Source organism: Acipenser ruthenus, chromosome 2 (genome assembly GCF_902713425.1).
Source record: "Acipenser ruthenus chromosome 2, fAciRut3.2 maternal haplotype, whole genome shotgun sequence".
Lineage (NCBI taxonomy): Eukaryota > Metazoa > Chordata > Actinopteri > Acipenseriformes > Acipenseridae > Acipenser > Acipenser ruthenus.
Window position 1 is genome coordinate 107476432 of NC_081190.1, and position 19251 is coordinate 107495682.

The window sequence follows — 19251 nt, forward strand, 5'->3', positions numbered from 1 at the left end:
CCGTCTGCTCCAGCTCCCTTCACTGGCTCTTTATTGTTGCTCTTGTACTCAATGTGCCAACCGTGGATGGGGGTTCCCAGGTGGCGGCGCACAATTGGCTGAGCGCTGCCCAGGTGGTGGAGGGATTAGGTCGGCCAGGGTGTCCTCAGCTCACCACGCACCAGCGACCCCTGTGGACTGGCCGGGTGCCTGTGGGCTTGCCTGTAAGCTGCCCGAGAGCTGCGTTGTCCTCTGACGCTGTAGCTCTTAGGTGGCTGCATGGCGGGCCTGCAGAGTGAAAAGAAGCAGATGGCTGACGGCGCACGTTTCGGAGGACGCATGTGTCCGTCTTCGTCTCTCCCAAGTCAGTGCGGGGGTGGCAGCGGTGGGCCAGGTTGAAATAAAAAATAATTGGGCATTTCAAATTGGACAGAAAATCTGAAAAATAATTGCAGATTCCAAATAATAAAAAAACTCTTGTACTCGCTTATCGCTGTCTTGACCTTTCTGCTCCCTGCTATCTCCAGACTATTTTTTCTCCCTACACCCCCTCTCGCCCCCTCTGCTCTTCCGCCACTGGCAAATTAGCTGTACCCCAATCTGTTCCCCTGGAATGACCTACACACGGATATCATGACTGCTCAGTCCCTGACAACCTGTTCAGACAGCATCTGTAAACCTCACAACTCTCGACTATACTGGACTATGTGGCACTCAATTGTTCCAGTACTTGCATCAGCCTGTACTTGCACTGAACTGCTCCATACCTTGCTGCATTCTACTACTGCTCTTAATTAGAACTACTTCCTGTGTCTTGTACTTGATTTTACTCTCAGATATCCATAGTCACATTTTTGGTAACTGCTCTTGTTTGAATTTGTTCTGATCCACTTATTGTACTTACTATGTGCTCTTAATGGACTTTATTCATATAAGCAAATATTTTACTATAAGTTAACTGCTCTTAGTCAAACTCACTCTTAAATGTACTTACTTGCTGTATTCTTTATTTTGCTCTTATTTGAATTTGCTCTTATTTGCTATTGATTTTATTGTACTTTATAACTGCTCTCATCTGTAATGTAATATTCTATAATGTGGCTTTGTACAATAAATAATAATAATAATAATAATAATAATAATAATAATAATAATAACCAAACCAACTTCGGTGTAATAAAGCACACCCTCCAAATGATACAAATACATAAATATACTGTATATATTCACTAAGATCTACATCCACACATGTAAAATTGTTAGTTTGGTACAGAAAGACTGATCCATGGGTTGTGATACTCTGTTGTGCTGAAAAACGTCGACAAGAAGTTTCATGACACAAAAACAGATAGATTTTGCTACACTCACTTGTTTCCGCTGTTTCCGTTTTTCAAATATTTGCTGATTTCTAACAACCAACCAAAAACTATGTGCAGCTGGTTTGACCAATCAGGAAGCACGTTGATTTCAAACAGCGGCGGGTCTAGGAAGTAGACGAAGCAACAATGAGCGAGTAAGAGTGTTTATTTTTACCCAGTGAAGTTGTTATTTTATTTGTTTAAATAAATAGTATGTATGATAATAAATATAGTAACGCTTGAATCACTTAATGGGATTATTAAGGTTGGGTAAGTAAAAATTGAACTTGTCTTTGTGTAGTACTGGTAACATATTTGGGCCCAGTTATAGCAATATTCTTCCAGTTTGTATGTTAGTTCTGAAACAGCAAAATTTAATCAGTACGTGTTGTTTTTCAGAGTCTTGCTTATGCAAATCTCATAATTTGTGTGGTTCAATTACTTCCTAATATTGTTTTATGTTTCACTACGTACGTCATCGCACAGTGATATTGTTATTATTCTATATTTAAATCTAAAGTCCTAAAGTTAAGACAGCAATCTTTACAATTGAGTCTAAGTCGTGTATTGTTGTTATTATTCTTTCTTTCTTTCTTTCTTTCTTTCTTTCTTTCTTTCTTTCTTAGCTGGCGCCGTTATGTGTGCTATTTGTTGGTTTTCATACATTGCATGCTTTATAGCTCTTACAATGTGTGAAGCAAACATATATTTCATTGTAATTACCTTTTGCGTATGTTTGACCAACTACAGTTTGTAATGTATCATGTCTGTGAACCTGTCAAATCACCGGCAAACATTGTTGAAGTAGAGGATAAGCAAGGCAAAAATATCGAAATGATGGTTTCAATAGGATGAAAATACAAAATATTTTGTCACTTTTGTTTTTCCTTTTACATTTAATTGCCAGATAGGGATACTTCACTGAAATCTAGTATTTCATTGCTGTAGGTTATCCCTTTTTTAAATAAATAAATAAGATACAAAGCTGAAACAAGAGTAATGTAACCATTATATGTTGCTATACCTGAAATGAATTCGGTTGAAATCAGTGGACCGGTGGTCTTGATCTTGGAAATTACATGTTTGACTTGGCATTGGAGGCTATTTTATTTCTTGCAGATTGTTGCAGATTCACAGATGTTTTTTGTGACACTAAATATGTACTTTTAATTTTAACTTCAGGCAGAGAAAGCAGACTACCGCGAGTAATAAAAGGTTTTTCATAGAAAGGGTACTACTGTAAACTACGTTGTAGATGCAATGGTCTTTAATCTAGTTTATCGTTTGGTTTACGAAGCCTGATTTACAGAATGTTGTATCAAGTAACATCCCACCACGCCTCTGTTCTCGTCGGTCAATGTTGGTACAGTATTTACCTGAGATTCGTCTTGCCATCTTACAACCCAGAGACTGTCGTGGATTTACCTGTAGTTCTGTCCCAAAAAGTCTGTTTCTTTTGAATCTGATGTGATGGTTACACATGGAATCCTAACCTAAAATGTTCTTATATTTTATATAATTGGTGTGCCTGTTTTATTTATTTATTTGTATCCTTTCTTACAGTGCACTTAAACTGATGTGACGGTCCAAACTGTAAAATGAACTCCATGATGAAGCCATTCAAGAGGAATCGTGTGGTGATGTTAAAAACATATGGCAAACAAATGCGGAAAGTTGATGCCTGGTTCTCCCCTGACACCAGAAAAACTGCCTTTTCCAGCTCGTCCTCTTCAGACCTGTCCATCGGTGCTGAAGAAAACTGCACTGTAAATCCAGGAAGAGTACGGTGAGCTGATTTTAACACAAACCACTATTTAAAGTCATTTCTAAAGAATACAAAGAAAATGTCTGTCATGAAATATTAAATGTTATGTTGTAAACACCTTCAAATTATAATGAACTGAATGTTATATGTGCTACTTGTTGGTTTTCCTATACAGTGCATGCTTTATAGCTCTTACAATGTGTAAAGCAAACATATATTTCATTGTAATTACCTTTTGCGTATGTTTGACCAACTACAGTTTGAAATGTATCATGTCTGTGAACCTGTCAAATCTCTGGCAAACATTGTTGAAGTAGAGGATAAGCAAGGCAAAAATATTGACGTGATGGTTTCAATAGGATGAAAATACAAAATATTTTGTCACTTTTGTTTTTCCTTTTACATTTAATTGCCAGATAGGGATACTTCACTGAAATCTAGTATTTCATTGCTGTAGGTTATCCCTTTTTTAAATAAATAAATAAGATACAAAGCTGAAACAAGAGTAATGTAACCATTATATGTTGCTATACCTGAAATGAATTAGGTTGAAATCAGTGGACTGGTGGTCTTGATCTTGGAAATTACATGGTTGACTTGGCATTGGAGGCTATTTTATTTCTTGCAGATTGTTGTGGATTCACAGCTGGTTTTTGTGACACTAAATCTGTACTATTAATTTTAACTTCAGGCAGAGAAAGCAGACTACTGCTAGGCCAAAAAGAAATGCTAAAAAAAGAGCTCTAACATCTCTTAAAGACAGTGAAGAGGAGGAAGAGGACTCCATCTTCAGTGTTGGGAAAGAAAATAAAAGTGATGCCACTGCCAGAAAGGACACAGTCAGCAGGTTGGTATTTTTAGTTATTTTTGCAAAATGTGGGAGTCGACCAAAAAACACGGCTTAAGTCTTAGGCAGCGAGGAAGCAGTTAAATCTCCATGCCTATAGGGTCACTACTGCCCAGTGGAAGATGAGAGAAATTAAGTTGTGGTTCAGAAAAATATTGTGTAAGTGGTATTGAAACCCAATGCATTCTAGTGAAATGCTAATAGTGCATGATACTAATCCACACGACCAACAAGATGCTTATTATATACTTAATAGATTTAGACTTCAACAAAGAATTACTCAATTCTGTATTCCTTCTCTGTGTTTAGAAAAGGAAAGCGACATGCTGCCACCTTGAGGCCAAAAAGGAATGCAAAGCGGGCCGTGTTGAAACAGAATACCAACGAAAATGGCTCTGTTGATGAAAAAGAGGAGGCAATAGAGGGAATGGAAGATGTTGCAGCCTGTAAAGAGAACAATGGTTGTGTCGTCAAGACTAGAAGAAAAAACACCAGCAGGTTGGATTTGCCAGTTTTGTTAAGTTTATATTTTTTGTGAAGGAAAGACTGCTAATTTGTGAAATCTGTCTGTAACCTCAACTTGTATTTCTACAAATAGATTCTTTTTTATGAGTTTAATTGCTGCAGTATCTTGATTCTCTTTACCTCGCCCAATGCTGCTTTTTACATTGAACCTTAATACAACCTTGTATTTAAGTGCACTTTTCAACATGCCACAGAAATACAGATGCAAATAATAAAAAAAGGTATATTCCCTATTCTTTTTGTTTAGGCAGAGTAAAGAGAGTACAAACTCCTCAAGGTTACCACAAAATTCAAAGCAGAGAGCTGTATCAAGGATGAAACTGACCAGTACCAGTGAATCAAATGATGTGGAGGTAGCTGATTGCCTTGAAGATTTCATTGCCAGTTCTGGAAAAGAAAATATAGTTGACGCCAGGGATCAAAGAACCACAGTCAAAAGGTTGGATTTGCTAATTTCACCAAAGAACCACCAAAAAAGGTCTGAAGCAGGTTACTACAGATTACACAGTCAGCTTTGAGTAAGACCTCCTCCTCAAGAAATAATGTCTCCTGCTGACAATGTGCATCTGGGGGAGGCGGCTGTTGCGCTTGTCAGACTTTTTTACATATATCTAGAAAACCACTTGTCTAAGGATATTCATTAGAAAAGGTTATTGAGAGTATCAATGTGGGGATATATGGAGGCACCTTTCTGTATGTCAAGCTTGCATTTCTGTGTTTGTTTACGGTGGATGTAGGTCATGGTGAGCTAATTCTGTATTTAAAACCATGGTGGGAGATGTATGTCACAGACATTCTTGTTTTAATAAACAATCAAATACTGTTTACTGACCTGTAAATCATTTTGTATTTTCTCTGTTTAGTCAAAGTAAACCGAGTACATCCTCTGCAAGGCTGCAGAGGAGTGCAAAGCAGAGAGCTCTATCAAGTGTTAAATTGACCAGTACTAGTGAATCTATTGATGCGGAGATAGCTGGAGAAACGGAAGAATTCATCACCAGTTATGGGAAAGGAAATGCAGACGACTCCAGGGATCGATGGGCCAGAGTCAGCAGGTTGGATTTGATCATTTTCTTAAGCAAAAAAAAGGTTGTCTTCAGTCTTTTTTTATGAGTTGGAACATCCTTAAGAATTTAAGGAGTTAAGGATACGATTTTGTCACGGTAAAAATACACCACAAAAACAGACATTTTCACAGAACGGTCACAGTTATTTTAAATATTAAAATATATTACATATTTGTGCTAAATAAACATCCAATTTTAGTGTATTTAACGTTTTTTCAAACAGTTGTAACAAGAATATTCGTACCTTTTTAATTTAACGCGTGTTCCTTGTATGATGTAAAAAAAAAAAAAAAAAAAGATTCTGAAATTGATTATGTTGAATTTCTGTGGTTGTAAATTTTTACAAAAGTATCTTTTTTGTCATGTCTATTTACACACAGTTTTGGTTGCTTAATTTGAAAAGTTTGTTTCTCCTTTTAAAGCTGGTCCCCTGCTTTCTTGAATTTTTTTGGGATATTGCTCTTCTAGTTGCTTAGAACTTAATGTCGTCAGTTTGCTTATTTGTAGTTCTGTGTAAGTATTCACCTTTTATTTGAGGTTTACTAACTGCTTTAACTTGGCACTGCCGCTAATTCAAAAGATGTGTACTGCTCGCTTTCTATTTTCACACTAGGTGGAAACAAACAGCAAACTTTTATGGGTTCCGTGAAAGGCGGCCATCGTGACATAATTGTATCTTTAGTAACAATACATTTCACTTAAATGCAAGCAGGAATGTCCTATTGACACACATTCAAGTACAAGTTCATTTTTGAGAGAATACATGGCAAAAATCTGATTCAATCAGTTAAATACTTTTTTTTTTTTTTGTTTTCATAATGCACACATCATTTTCTAACAGTTGTATTGTCTCTTACAGGTCTGCTGCATCATCGTTTGTGCGTCCAGTCGCTCTGGGGAAGTTCGTCACAGACCGCAGAAAAGCTCTCGATGAGAATATGAGGGTCAGGAAAACAAGACCAGTAAAAGGCCGGAGCGTAAGAATATAAATTGTTAATATTTTCAACAGCAAAAGCACTAGCATCATATTTAACAACAAAAAACAGGAAGAGAAAAATAAACCTTACATTACTTACTAGAGTAGCAGTCTTTGTAGTTTAGCTACAAACTGGAAAAAGTCAACTGAATTTCTTCTTGTAGGGTATATGATAGCAGTTTTACTGTGCCCTGGTTGTGAGACGCTCCAAACATCTAAATGCATCTTTTATTATGCTTTTATAGGTCTCTTTTTTAAAGGACACTTTAAATTCCTCTGAAGATTTTAAGAAAACCCCTGTTCCTTCGTCCCGATTCGTTGCAAAGATGAAGCGCACAAGATACAAACGTAAATCACTGTTGGGGAATACAAGTTCAGAGATGTCCAGCCTTTTTTCAAACTGCAAAAAGAAAAAATGTCGTGTAAGTGAACGCTCTTTCAGTAGCACAGCTGACAGCATGTTGAAAACAAGGGCTTACAAACAGCCACTTCTAGCCAGCACGCCCTCTGCCAGTTGCCAGCCCTGTTACAAACCCTACGATCCGTCCTTCAGCGAGATCTCCTTTAGCAATGAAGAACCAGAGGAAGTTTGCAAAACCAATATGGAAGAAGGCAAGGATGTACTTTCACCAGAGGGGCGTGAATTAAAATTCCTGGTAGGACGGGGTTCTAAAAATTGCACCAAAGGTGACTCTGTTAAAGGGATGCCCAGTTTGGAAATTATGCAGCACGATGTTGAAAATCATGAAGTTGAATACAGCAGGGAACTGTTTTCGCAGACTAATGAGGCTTCTATAGTTTCTCACCCAAACAGGACAAACAAGGAAATGCTCATCACAAAAACACCTGAAACACATATTTCGGATCAGTCCAGTAGTGTGAATGATTGTCTTGTTTTTGTGTCGTCACCGTTAATTAAGGTATCGCAGCCTGTAGTTCTACTGAAACCTGTAGACATACCCAAGCACTTGGTGAACCATAATCTGCAAAGTAATCCGGAGAAACCTGAATGCTATGCTGCTAGTGACAAGACACAGGTACTTCAAGAAAAACATTGTAGGAGGTTGAACATGGACTCAACCATGTGCAGAAAGTTGTCTGCACAGCAGAGTGATTACAAAATGGCAGATAACACCCATTCCTCAGACTTCACTGAGTCAAGAAGTGGACAGAATGTTTCATCAGAGACAGATGACGTTAAAGTTCTGGAAGAAAGACACAGCTTGGATGTTACTCCACAATATGTCCAAAATACTGTATCCTTGGATGGTAGGGATGTTGTTCAACTGCAAAAACAAAACAAAACTGAAGAAAGGATCTTGAATAAAACACCTAAAATAAGCCCCTCTATCTTGAGCATCACAGTGGACAATTCTCCGCTTACTGTTGTATCTGAGAAGAATAAACAGCCCGTAAGGTTATCAAATGCATGTTTAAAAGAAAGATGTATTGTCTCGCAGCCTGTCGTTGTACTTCAACGTTCAAAGTTACCAATTGATATTTACAAGCTCAGGGATATGAAACAACGCCGGAGTTTGGACTCTAAACAAGAGCTTTCGTACTCGAGTCATCAGATTGAGAAGACTGTTTTCACTGAGCACCTTAACTTACCAGACACAACTCAGAATCATTCCATAAAAAACTTGGTTCCTAATAAAGAGACTGCCGTTCCTACTAGCCCTGTTGCTGATTGTATAGTACCAGAGTTTGCCCAGACAAAGGAACTTGAAATAGGAAGTAGAAGTAGGTTGAATGTGGATTTGACCTTGTGCAGAAAGGTGTCTGCACAGCACCCTATTGGATTGCTTAGTAGCTCTAAAAAGAAGAAAACTGATGCACCTGAGGCTGCTAAAACAGACAGCACCTCGTCTGACTCCTCTGAATCACGAAATAACCAGGCTGTCTCTCCAGCCAAAAAGAAAGTCCCGGGGAGAGTTAGAACCCGCGGTATACCGAAGGAAAAACCAGTAACTGGGCGAAAAGCCTGCATCAGTGGCTTTAGCGCTAGTAGGTGGACCAAAAATGGAAAAGCGCAAAAGGAGCAACGTAGAAAGCACTTTACATATCAATTGTTGGCAACCAGAAATGCAGATAACTCGCTGGACGATTTCAGTTGCAGGCCTCTTCATAACCCAAAATGGTCAATGGTAAGCAAATGATTCATCCATGCTGAAATTATTGTACTGTTTGTTTTTTTTTTTTACAAATTTTGACCTAGCAGTAGAAATAACTTTTTTTGTTTTGTTTTTGGAACCGTAGGGTAACATGGACAGTTGGTTGTGCGATGCCAATGACCTGATGCCACCTGTGACCCCTTTGAGGAAAGATTGTCTCCAAAAGTCATCTTTTTTGCTCAATTTTACCCCAGAAACTTTTAACACTCATAACTGGTCAAGACTTAAAGCATCACTTTCTGTTCACAAGAAGATGAAAGGTAGTTCATATTGATTAAGTTCAGTATTGACGAGCAATATAGGAAAAGCACGCTACCAAAAAAGAAAAGTAAATTAATTTTAAAAAATCACTAATGACATCCATGTGAACATTTTAGTAAGTGTAATCATTTGTGTTTGAACATTACTATTTAAGTGAAGTATTTGTGCATGACACATAATCTGTAGGCGCAAGCAAACCCTTTATTGACAAAAATTTTACTTTTTTAAAATGTTATTTAACAAAGTCAGAAACCAATTAAATACATAAACAGCAACAATATAACATTACCTGAAAGTCCACATGTGACAATGTGGGGTAGGGTTTATTTTTTATTACATACATGACATGAAAGCAGCTAGGATCATCTCCCTTTGTAAGAACACGTTGATTTTGTTTCACCCCCTGATGTGAAAAGGGGACTGGTAAAACTCCAATTCCGAGCTGTCTACTCATTCAAGTTGCGAAGATGCAGCAGGAGGGGTGTGCTTGAATCTCAGCTTCACACTACTATAATGTGATGTTCAGTGGCACTCTGCAAGCATTTTTCAATTGACCCTTTAGGCTTGCCAAGTCTCATTTGTTGACCTGACCTTTTAAAGCTCTAAGCATTGAATACTAATTTCAAAATAGAATCACTTGATTTTTTTTTAGCAACGTTGTTTGCATATGAATATAATAAAAGCCACGCTGGAAGTGTTTGGGCTGTGGTGTTATGATGTGTATTTGCGACTACATATAAGACTGGTGTATTAAGGTGTGCTTTTTTTTTAATAAACCTCTTTTCAGCAATTTTAACGCCAAAGAAATTGAACCTTTCCAACCCAGTTTCTGAAAAGGATCTAGGAACTGTAACTCCATTTTCAAACAAATCTCTGAGGCTGCTTTCTGGTGCAGAAGGCTCTTTCCTGGTAAGCTTGGGAAGGTGGGGGGTCTGTCAGTAAATTACCAGGCATTTGCTAGGTAGATTGAAAGCTGAAACGTTGATTCCCTTTTTTAATAATGTTTTGTCTAAATCCTCTTGTTTTTAGAATACTCTGAATCTCTCGGATATCTCGGATGCAGAGAAGCTGTATCAGGAATGCAAACAGGATGGTCCTTTATCTTTTGAAGAATGTATACCCCCCCACAAAATGCAGTCGTGTAAAAAGATTGGTGAAGGAGCCTTTGGAGAAGTGTTTTGCACGACAAACAACAACAATGAGTTTGTTGCTTTAAAGGTAATGTTTTTAAACTAAATGTCACGTGCTGTGAAACCAAAACAGAATTGTATTTTTATTTATGATTTTTCTCCCACACTTCTCTAAACATCCCTTTTATATGTAGGCCTATTAACGTTACATTTTTCAAGTGACAGATATTCATTCATTTCAAAAGTTGATTGGCAGTACAACATAATGGAGCTTATTTCTTGATTCGAAGTGCTGAAGACAATGCTTCCTAAGCCAATATATGTACATGTGACAGGGTACCGGGACGACCCAGGCTGCCTACCAGTAGGAATTTTTAAGTGCATATGCGTACATTTTATTTAACAAAATAACACAAAACACAGGAACAAAATAAACACGGCACGAGGGCCAAAATAAGAGGTTTAAACAAAATAATATATGTAGGCTGTGCATTAGCCTACACTACCATGTTGATAAACAATACAAAACTCACAAACTCCTCCAACAAACAAAGAATTTCTCCTCCTTTTTATACAGGAGGCTGTGTGGTCCAGTGGTTAAAGAAAAGGGCTTGTAACCAGGAGGTCCCCGGTTCAAATCCCACCTCAGCCACTGACTCATTGTGTGACGCTGAGCAAGTCACTTAACCTCCTTGTGCTCTGTCTTTTGGATGAGACGTAGTTTTAAATGACTCTGCAGCTGATGCACAGTTCACACACCCTAGTCTCTGTAAGTCGCCTTGGATAAAGGCATCAGCTAAATAAACAAATAACATGTGGCCACTCCCCAGTTAGCATCAATTACCTAATTGGGGAATGGCTACACCTGTGATTGCTGGCAGGGACAGAATTAACCCCAACCCTGCCAACCTTACATTCCCACACACACTATTTACACCAGCAGGGCTTCTGTCCTGCCACAGTGCCATTTAAAAGTCATTTAAAGCCACGCCTAAGTGAAACCATAGGTAAAGACAGACTGTTTAACACCCAGGTGTTTTCGTGTTCTGTTTTGTCCCAGAATAAAGCTAGATTGATATCCTTCTAACCCAAATGATCTTTCTTTTTAACTATCAGCTTTAAATGGTAGGGCTGCCTATTTAAAAACCTCATACCCTTGGAGATGTTTGAACAAACAGTGTTGTCTTCCAGTGCACCATTCATTCCGTGCTACTAATCAAGTGCATACAATTTAACAATTAACATTCTAGAGAATTGTTAACCTGGTTGCTTTTCTGCAAAGGAGAATCCGCCCCTAAAAAGCTCTGTGTGTTATTCTTTTCATGTCGCTTCTTTTTGTTTCGGCTGCTCAGTCAAGCGCTGGGAGGCCGAAATGGGAGTTGACTGCTTAGAGCCTGGAGGACGGGCTGCCCTCAGCCACAGATTTTCTGAGGTTCTCCCTAAAAAATAAAAAATATGAGTAGGGGGTTTTTCCTTACCTGAGTGCTGAGCGGTTCGTATTTAGTTCTGCGGGGTGAGTTGTCGGGTTGGAGAGGCTGGCCACAGCTACTTCCTATCTGCGGCACTGGGATGCATGTAACTGTTCATGTTTTTCCAGCTGGCCTCACGCAGGCAGCCGTCGGGCACCCACGGACGAGGCCTCCGGACAAATTTATCTTATATTTCACTCGGGGGCCCTCAGTGCCTACCACAGTCATCGGGCCCTGAGCGCCCTTCACAGTTCATAAATCTTCTGCAATTGCAATCATCATCATTCATTTATAGCGGTTTCTCTGTGCTGAACAGATGTATTTCTTTTTAAATGGCAGATGTATTTCTTTTTAAATGGATTTCCTTGTTTTAAATTGAAAAGTTTAAGTAACCTTGAAGCTGGCTTTGCATTAATCCTTTGATGGTTCAAGCATGAGGTAACACACTTAGTATTTGGAAGTGTGTAAATAACACTATGCTCTCTATTTGTCTTCAGATCATTCCTATTGAAGGGGAGCAGACGGTTAATGGAGAAATGCAGAAGAAATTTGATGAAATTCTCCATGAAGTAATTATCTCAAAGTATGTTTTTGTAAATGGTTTTGCGCCCTGCATAAAATGTGTGAGTTGTAAAAAATGTTTATTTGTTTTTATTTATTTTAAATACATGCTATATCTTTCAAGTTTGGGAGGAAGAAAAGTATTGACAAATGACATCCATCATGCTACATATTGCACTTCAAGAAATTGTGAAAGACTTGAAGTGAAAACATTTGGCATTACATTTATAGTTTATTTTAGTATTTCTTAACTTCAGATATATATGCTGCATGACAGCATATATATTTTTGTAAATGTCTAGCAAAGGACATGGACATTTTTTTTCTTTTTTTTTTTAATAATAATCCTGGATTATGTAACCATCATCTTTTAGAGAATTGAGCAACTTGAGTGAAATGGAAGAAAACAAAACTGAAGGCTTCATTACTTTGCATGAGTAAGTGCACTCTTTGTTTTATTTTGTTTAATCTTTTTAAATCATTACAGTAATCCTTTTTTACATAGTTATATCCACTTTGAACTCTATGGAGTTCGAGAAGTTGCCTGATTTGTGCATGTGTTTTTTTTTCTTAAGTTTGCATTGTGCTAAAGGGTCGTATCCAAAACCTCTTCTGAAAGCCTGGGACAAATTTGACAAACAGAGAAACTCTGAAAATGATCGTCCAGGTAAGATTGATTACATTTTTTTCGATTTCAATAAATGTCTCTGTTTTAATACAGAAAAGATTTTGAAAAGTGTATTATTGAAAGTGCTTGTGTGTGTGTGTGTGTGTGTGTGTGTGTGTGTCTATATATATATATATATATATATATATATATATATAATTACATGGATGAAGGCTATATTTGCATCCTGAGCCATTCGAACAGAGGCATACTACCACAGTGTGACGTCAAAGTGATAATTCCGCTAGAGTAGAGGAAAATATACTTTGACCCATTCGAGACCATCACTTTCAATTGAAACACAAAATGTCTCGTTTTCAATCACTCGACAACACCCACAGTACAGAAATGTTCATAAATGATCAGCAAAATGAGAATACGTTTATATAAAAAATAAATTAAATTAAAATAAATAAATAAATGAATGAATGAATGATGTAAAGCTGGTACATTTCTATCTCGGAAAAACTGGAGAGGAACGGGAAATTAAGAACATAAGAAAGTTTACAAACGAGAGGAGGCCATTCGACCCGTCTTGCTCGTTTGGTTGTTAGTAGCTTATTGATCCCAGAATCTCATCAAGCAGCTTCTTGAAGGATCAGCTTCCCCAGCATTACTGGGGAGTTGGTTCCAGACTCCCACCATTCTCTGTGTAAAAAGAAGTGCCTTTTATTTTCTGTTCTGAATGTCCCTTTATCTAATCTGCATTTGTGACCCCTGGTCCTTGTTTCTTTTTTCAAGTCGAAAAAGTCCCCTGGGTCGACACTGTCAGTACCTTTTAGAATTTTGAATGCTTGAATCAGATTGCCACATAGTCTTCTTTGTTCAAGAGTGAATAGATTCATTTATTTTAGCCTGTCTGCATATGATATGCTTTTTCCATCTCAGGTCTCTGTGACCCCACAAGTTGTGCTGCATTTGTAAATATGATTCATAAGAAAGTTTACTAACGAGAGGAGGCTATTCGGCCCATCTTGCCCGTTTGGTTGTTAGTAGCTTATTGATCCCAGAATCTCATCAAGCAGCTTCTTGAAAGATCCCAGGGTGTCAGCTTTAACAACATTACTGGGGAGTCGGTTCTAGACCCTCACAATTCTCTGTGGCATTTATTTAACCTAACCATGTTATATATTTCTTTAGATTTTTTTGAGGAAGACCAGCTGTTCCTGATTCTAGAATTTGAATTTGGAGGCAGTGACCTTGAAAATATGCAAAAAAAGGTAAGTAATGTCTAAATGTTTATTATCCCCACTTTTCCAATTGTAATGAAACTTGCCACAACTGTGTCAGACTTGTAGTTACTTATTTACTTACAGTACCTTCCTACCCAATTTAAATAACCCAAAGATTTATTTTGCAAATGTAGTACACATGTTGACACTCATTGCATGGGGAGGGCTTTGTGCTTGTCAATACATGGCCTACTCTGTAGCTTGCTTGTTTTCAGTGTGCAGTTTTATTCATGTATTTTCTTTTATCTCCCCTCCTTGTAAAAGCTGCCTTCACTGGCTACGGCAAAAAGTATTTTGCATCAAGTTACTGCATCACTGGCTGTTGCGGAACAGGCTTTATGTTTTGAACATAGGTAAGAAATACTATTTCTACTCCAAAATCACGAAGTAGCTACATATGCAATATAAGGATTGAAGAAAGTGTCTGGTTTAAACTTGCAGTGACCGTCTTGATACTGCGTTCATGTGTGTGGATTGAGGTATTCTTTGACTCATTTGGTCAACCTTACTAATATCCTTAGAGAGACAAAAAATGTTGGATCACACTGAGGATAAAGAGAACATTGGTCGATTTTGCCAGAAAATGCCACTGGGTCCTACTAATTACAGACAAGAAATTACCTGAATTTCCGTCGCCACGGACCTCCCTGTGTCCTCTTGAAGGCAGGCCGCACATAGCTAAAGTTAATGTCACATTAACAACACACTTTTTTCTGGATGTCTGCTTCATTGTGTGCATCCACTATGCAATTTGAGTCTCCAGTGATTGTATACAATGCATGCATCTTTGTGTTTGAGCTGTTTTGTGTATTTTTGTTGATAAACCTTTCCAATTACGGATCCCAAGCAGGCTCAAACCCTAGTTTGCTATGGTCAAATAGCCAGCAGGGTTTTTCACAGTATACCGAATCGAGTTTAGATGAATAACATAGCCATGTTATATGTAATTGGACACCTGCTTTTGTTGTACAACAATAATAAAGTTCTGAAAAACATCTTCTACCTTATTCTTTATCATTTGGGAAAGGGCCTTTCGGATGACATGGATCTCTATTAGAAACCACTTCACTTGGTGATCGCAAATATTAATAGGAAAGTTAGCCCTATCTGTTGGATATTCCTCTCTTTTAGGGAAATTATCAATCTGTAGCAGCCTCCTGAACCAAAATTATCTGAACCCTTTGTTCTTTTTAACGAGGCTAACTTGATAAGTTCTTCCTGCACGTTAAAATATAGATCTAACGTTCAGGGTATTGAGTTTCCTTGTTGTATTCAAAATACACTCAACCCAAAGAAGCATGTAATCCCACCCCATAGCTATTGGTTTTCCACATTGATACATACTCGCAGTAATGTATGTTTATCACAGCAGAATAAATAATATCTTAACTGTTGGCCGGCCACATCAAATAAATTGGCCGGCTGCCAGTTGCCCATCCCTGATAGATAGATAGATGTTTATATATATATATATATATATATATATGGATGGTTATTATAATATGTTTAATAATAATTGATTAATGGGTATGATTAGGCTTTTGTTTTGAATTAATTGGTAAAACAATGTATTTGTTCAGGAGAAGTTTGTAGATACAGATATGCAAACATGTTGCTAATAGTGTATATTTATAAACAATGGACTATACTTTTAAAATAATGGATGATGGTTCATATAAAGGTCTGGTAGCAAACCCTCCCCAGAATGCTCTGAGGAAGACGTGATTGTACATCGAAATGTCAGCTTTGCTATCAGGACAATAACATCCTGTCTGAACAATATGGATTATACAAAATAAAGCACTTATTGGAAGTTTGCCTTTTGAGTGCTGTTTTTCTTGTGAAGTCTTTGTGGGTAAGCAGCCTGTTTTGATGTGTTGTCCTAGTGACACGCTTTTCATATACAGTAGATGTCGCTTATTAACAACTTCTCGGTTCACAGCAAAAACTTGTCATTAACCAAAGGTTGCCAATAAACAAAAAGCTTCCATTTTCAAGTGTATTCATATGAAACGATAATAAATATTGACAACTTAATAAAGTTGTCAATAAACAGCATGCAGTTGCTAATATCAGAATTCCATTAACATTAAAGTCTATGGGACGTGATTGATTCCTGGGAAAATGTTAATTACCGAAAGTGGTCTTTATCAGGGTTACTAATAACCGGCATCTACTGTGTGTATGTGTGTCTATATATATATATATATAATGTGTGTGTGTGTGTGTGTGTATATATCTATCTATATATATATATATATATATATATATATATATATATATATATATATATATATATATATACTACATAGTGGGGATGTTTTAATAACCAACCTGTGTTTTTTTTTTTTAATTTATTTTTTATTTTAAAGAGATTTACATTGGGGCAACATCCTGGTGAAGAAGACCAATGTTAAGGAAGGGAAATATACAATCAATGGGACCACTTACAATGTCATGACTAATGGTGTTCATGTAAACATCATAGACTACTCACTCTCCAGGCTGGAAATTGGTTGGTAACAAATGAAAAAATGCAGAAACTACAGAGCTGAAGAATAATTTAGAGCTGAGTTTCAATTTAGAACCCAAGTAACAATGTGTGTTTATTGGCAAATAGATATATCCAAAGAACAAAAATGCTCAACATAAAACTAATTTCCTCGTTTTCTATGATTTTGATTTTAGAGACCAACTGCTTGGGCTGCAGTTGTAACTGGCTGAAAAGATATACTGTACACCTGAAATAGATCACAAGTCACTCACAGTGTAGCAGAGGAGACAAGAAAACCAATCACATTTTTATAAGCCCAATTCAAACAGATCAGTAACCCATGTTGATAATAGGAGAAGAAAGGTGTATGACTTCCTTGCTGATCTTTTGAAACTATTGGTTTCTCTGATAGAAAGGTGTTGTCACGGTGTAAAAACATGCCTTCCATCATCTCAAGTGATAAAGCCTTTTTCCCTTTCCTTAGATGGTCTGACTGTTTCCTGTGACATTTCAACTGATGAAGGACTCTTTATGGGGCAGGGAGACTACCAGTTTGAGATTTATCGAAAAATGAGAGAAGAAAACCAGTAAGCCTTTTAATTATCTGTTTTGGTGTTTCTAAATCTGACTTGCAGCTTGCCTTTTTCAAAGAAATTCATAAAAAAAACACTAAGCAAGTCAATAGGTTTGAGTTTCCAGTTGGGATTAGCTGTTAAGAAATTTGAATATGAATAACATGAGAAGATACTAATTTGTTATACTGTGTGAGAGAGTCATTTGTTGTTCTGAGTCACACTTGTTTGATTTTGTTATACTTACTGTTCCTTCCTTTTTGTGTAAGGGTTATTTTTTTTTTTTTTTTAACATATCTGTTACAATAACTGGCCAGCAATTGAATCTGCTGTAGGTTGCTTTTGGCTGGTCAGCATCCTGTTCGATTCAAGATACTACCCTGGATCAAGTTAAATCCATTTGATCATGTGGGTGTCCTAACAATCTAACATCTTTTTCTGTGGATTTTTAATTTTTTTTAGCAACAGTTGGAGTGAGTACAACCCTCATACCAATGTGCTGTGGCTTCATTACCTGACAGACAAATTATTAAAGATGAGCTACAAAACCAACCCACGGTCTCATGCTTTGAAAGAAACAAAGAAAAATATTGAGCAATTCTACAGAGAACTCCTACAATATGAATCTGCAACTCAAGTCCTACAGTCTTGCAGTTTGTTCCAGTGAAGAAAGACCTTCCCTTTTTAACATTTAAAGAAAAGCATGTACTGCTGAATGTTACTCAAGATTTAGATTAGTCTGTGTGCCAGTATACCGAGCATAGAATTATTTGTTAAAAAAAAACTGTTCATCTTTGTGTTAGCTATTTGAGAACATACCTGTGACTGTCAATGCAGTTTTTTTCTCAAGTGTTAATTTGTATTTAAAGTAATGTAGTTGTTCCTTTTATGTGTACAGTTTGTCTTTTTTTTATCTGACCGAAATGGTAAATACTGTATTTAGCTTGATCAGCATTCTTTGAATTTACAGGGTCTTTGCAACGTTCTACTGGATTATACCACTACCTTGGTACTATGTTATGGTCTTCCTGAACCTCAGTTAGACCTTTTCATATTGATGTGAATTCAGCTTTCCAAACACTTGACAATTAATTGGTTTGTTTCATATCTGTTTTAAAACTCCTCTCTACAATTGAATTAAAAAGCCTCAAACGAACCTTATAACCCTTAATGAGTATAATTGAAGTTGTGGAGAACTTATTGAAGACAATTTAAGGAGCTGACCACACAATCCAGAATAAGCCTATACTGCTCCCTCAATTAAAATGTAGTGCCAGTAGCATCCTGTCAAGCATTGTCATCTACTGTAACTTTTAGCACCTAATTTGTATATCACTATTAAATTAATATTGATATACTTAAGGTGTAAGCTAGTATTTTTTTTTTTTACAGTGCGTGCCACCCTATATATATTTTAGTATGATCAAATACATATGAACAAAATTGTTTATAGAGGACGGTCACTATTTTTGCTCCAGAAAAGCACTTCATACCCCAGTTGCCTTGTTTCACTTGTCAAATCTAAACAGATGTTACCAAGCCTGGACTCATATGGCACCTGACCAGTAGGGGTTGCTGAAGTCCGATGAGATGGACTGTGCCAGATGTTTCATTTCCAGCACAATGACAATGTAATTTTCCCTGTGGGATTCTACACAACCGTTACTCGATTAGCATTTGAACCAGCGAGTGCCTGATTATATGGCTCACCATGCAGTCCTGCATAGCAGTGCCTTTACTAGGTTACAAGTTTAATTAATTCTAAATGGAATGTAAGCCCTTAATTTCCTTCAGGATTCTAATAAACGGCAGTTTGAATTACAAACATTATAAATTACCCCTCTTCACAGTACAGACTATTAAATACATCATGCAAAGGAAACTAATGTATAAATGATGTCTCAAATAAATAAAATGCTTTCTTTGTTAAAGAAGAGTGTCTCCCATTTGTGCGTAAGGTAATTCTAGAAGAAATCAGGTTTATTTTACTCCTGAAAAAAAAAATGTAATGTATGGTAGTGTTTGTATTTCAAATTCATAATAGTTTTAACACCTGGAGAAAACCACTGCATTTATTGCTTAAATGCAGCATGTTATGAATGTAAAAAAAATATATGTATATATATATATTTTTACAATTTCTGAATTTTCCCACTGAAGTTTATGGGTATATA

General features: G+C 37.0%; 1 protein-coding gene across 2 annotated transcripts; it reads left to right on the forward strand.

Moving 5' to 3' along the window:
* Positions 1-1395: 1395 nt before the first annotated feature.
* On the forward strand, positions 1396-19011 carry LOC117408725 (uncharacterized). Of its 2 annotated transcripts, none has more exons than XM_034013978.3 (19): positions 1396-1607; positions 2901-3123; positions 3794-3949; positions 4259-4447; positions 4722-4913; positions 5338-5529; positions 6401-6518; positions 6763-8664; positions 8777-8951; positions 9740-9861; positions 9982-10170; positions 12049-12134; positions 12487-12549; positions 12688-12779; positions 13920-13999; positions 14276-14364; positions 16384-16526; positions 16990-17092; positions 17540-19011. In XM_034013978.3, the coding sequence occupies exons 2-19, from the start codon at positions 2936-2938 to the stop codon at positions 17742-17744; spliced, it is 4284 nt and encodes a 1427-aa protein (XP_033869869.3). In that variant the 5' UTR covers positions 1396-1607; positions 2901-2935; the 3' UTR covers positions 17745-19011. The 2 variants fall into 2 exon arrangements, with proteins under 2 accessions (XP_033869869.3, XP_058861921.1); XM_059005938.1 differs by having other exon boundaries at positions 1396-1492.
* The last annotated feature ends 240 nt before the right edge of the window (positions 19012-19251 follow it).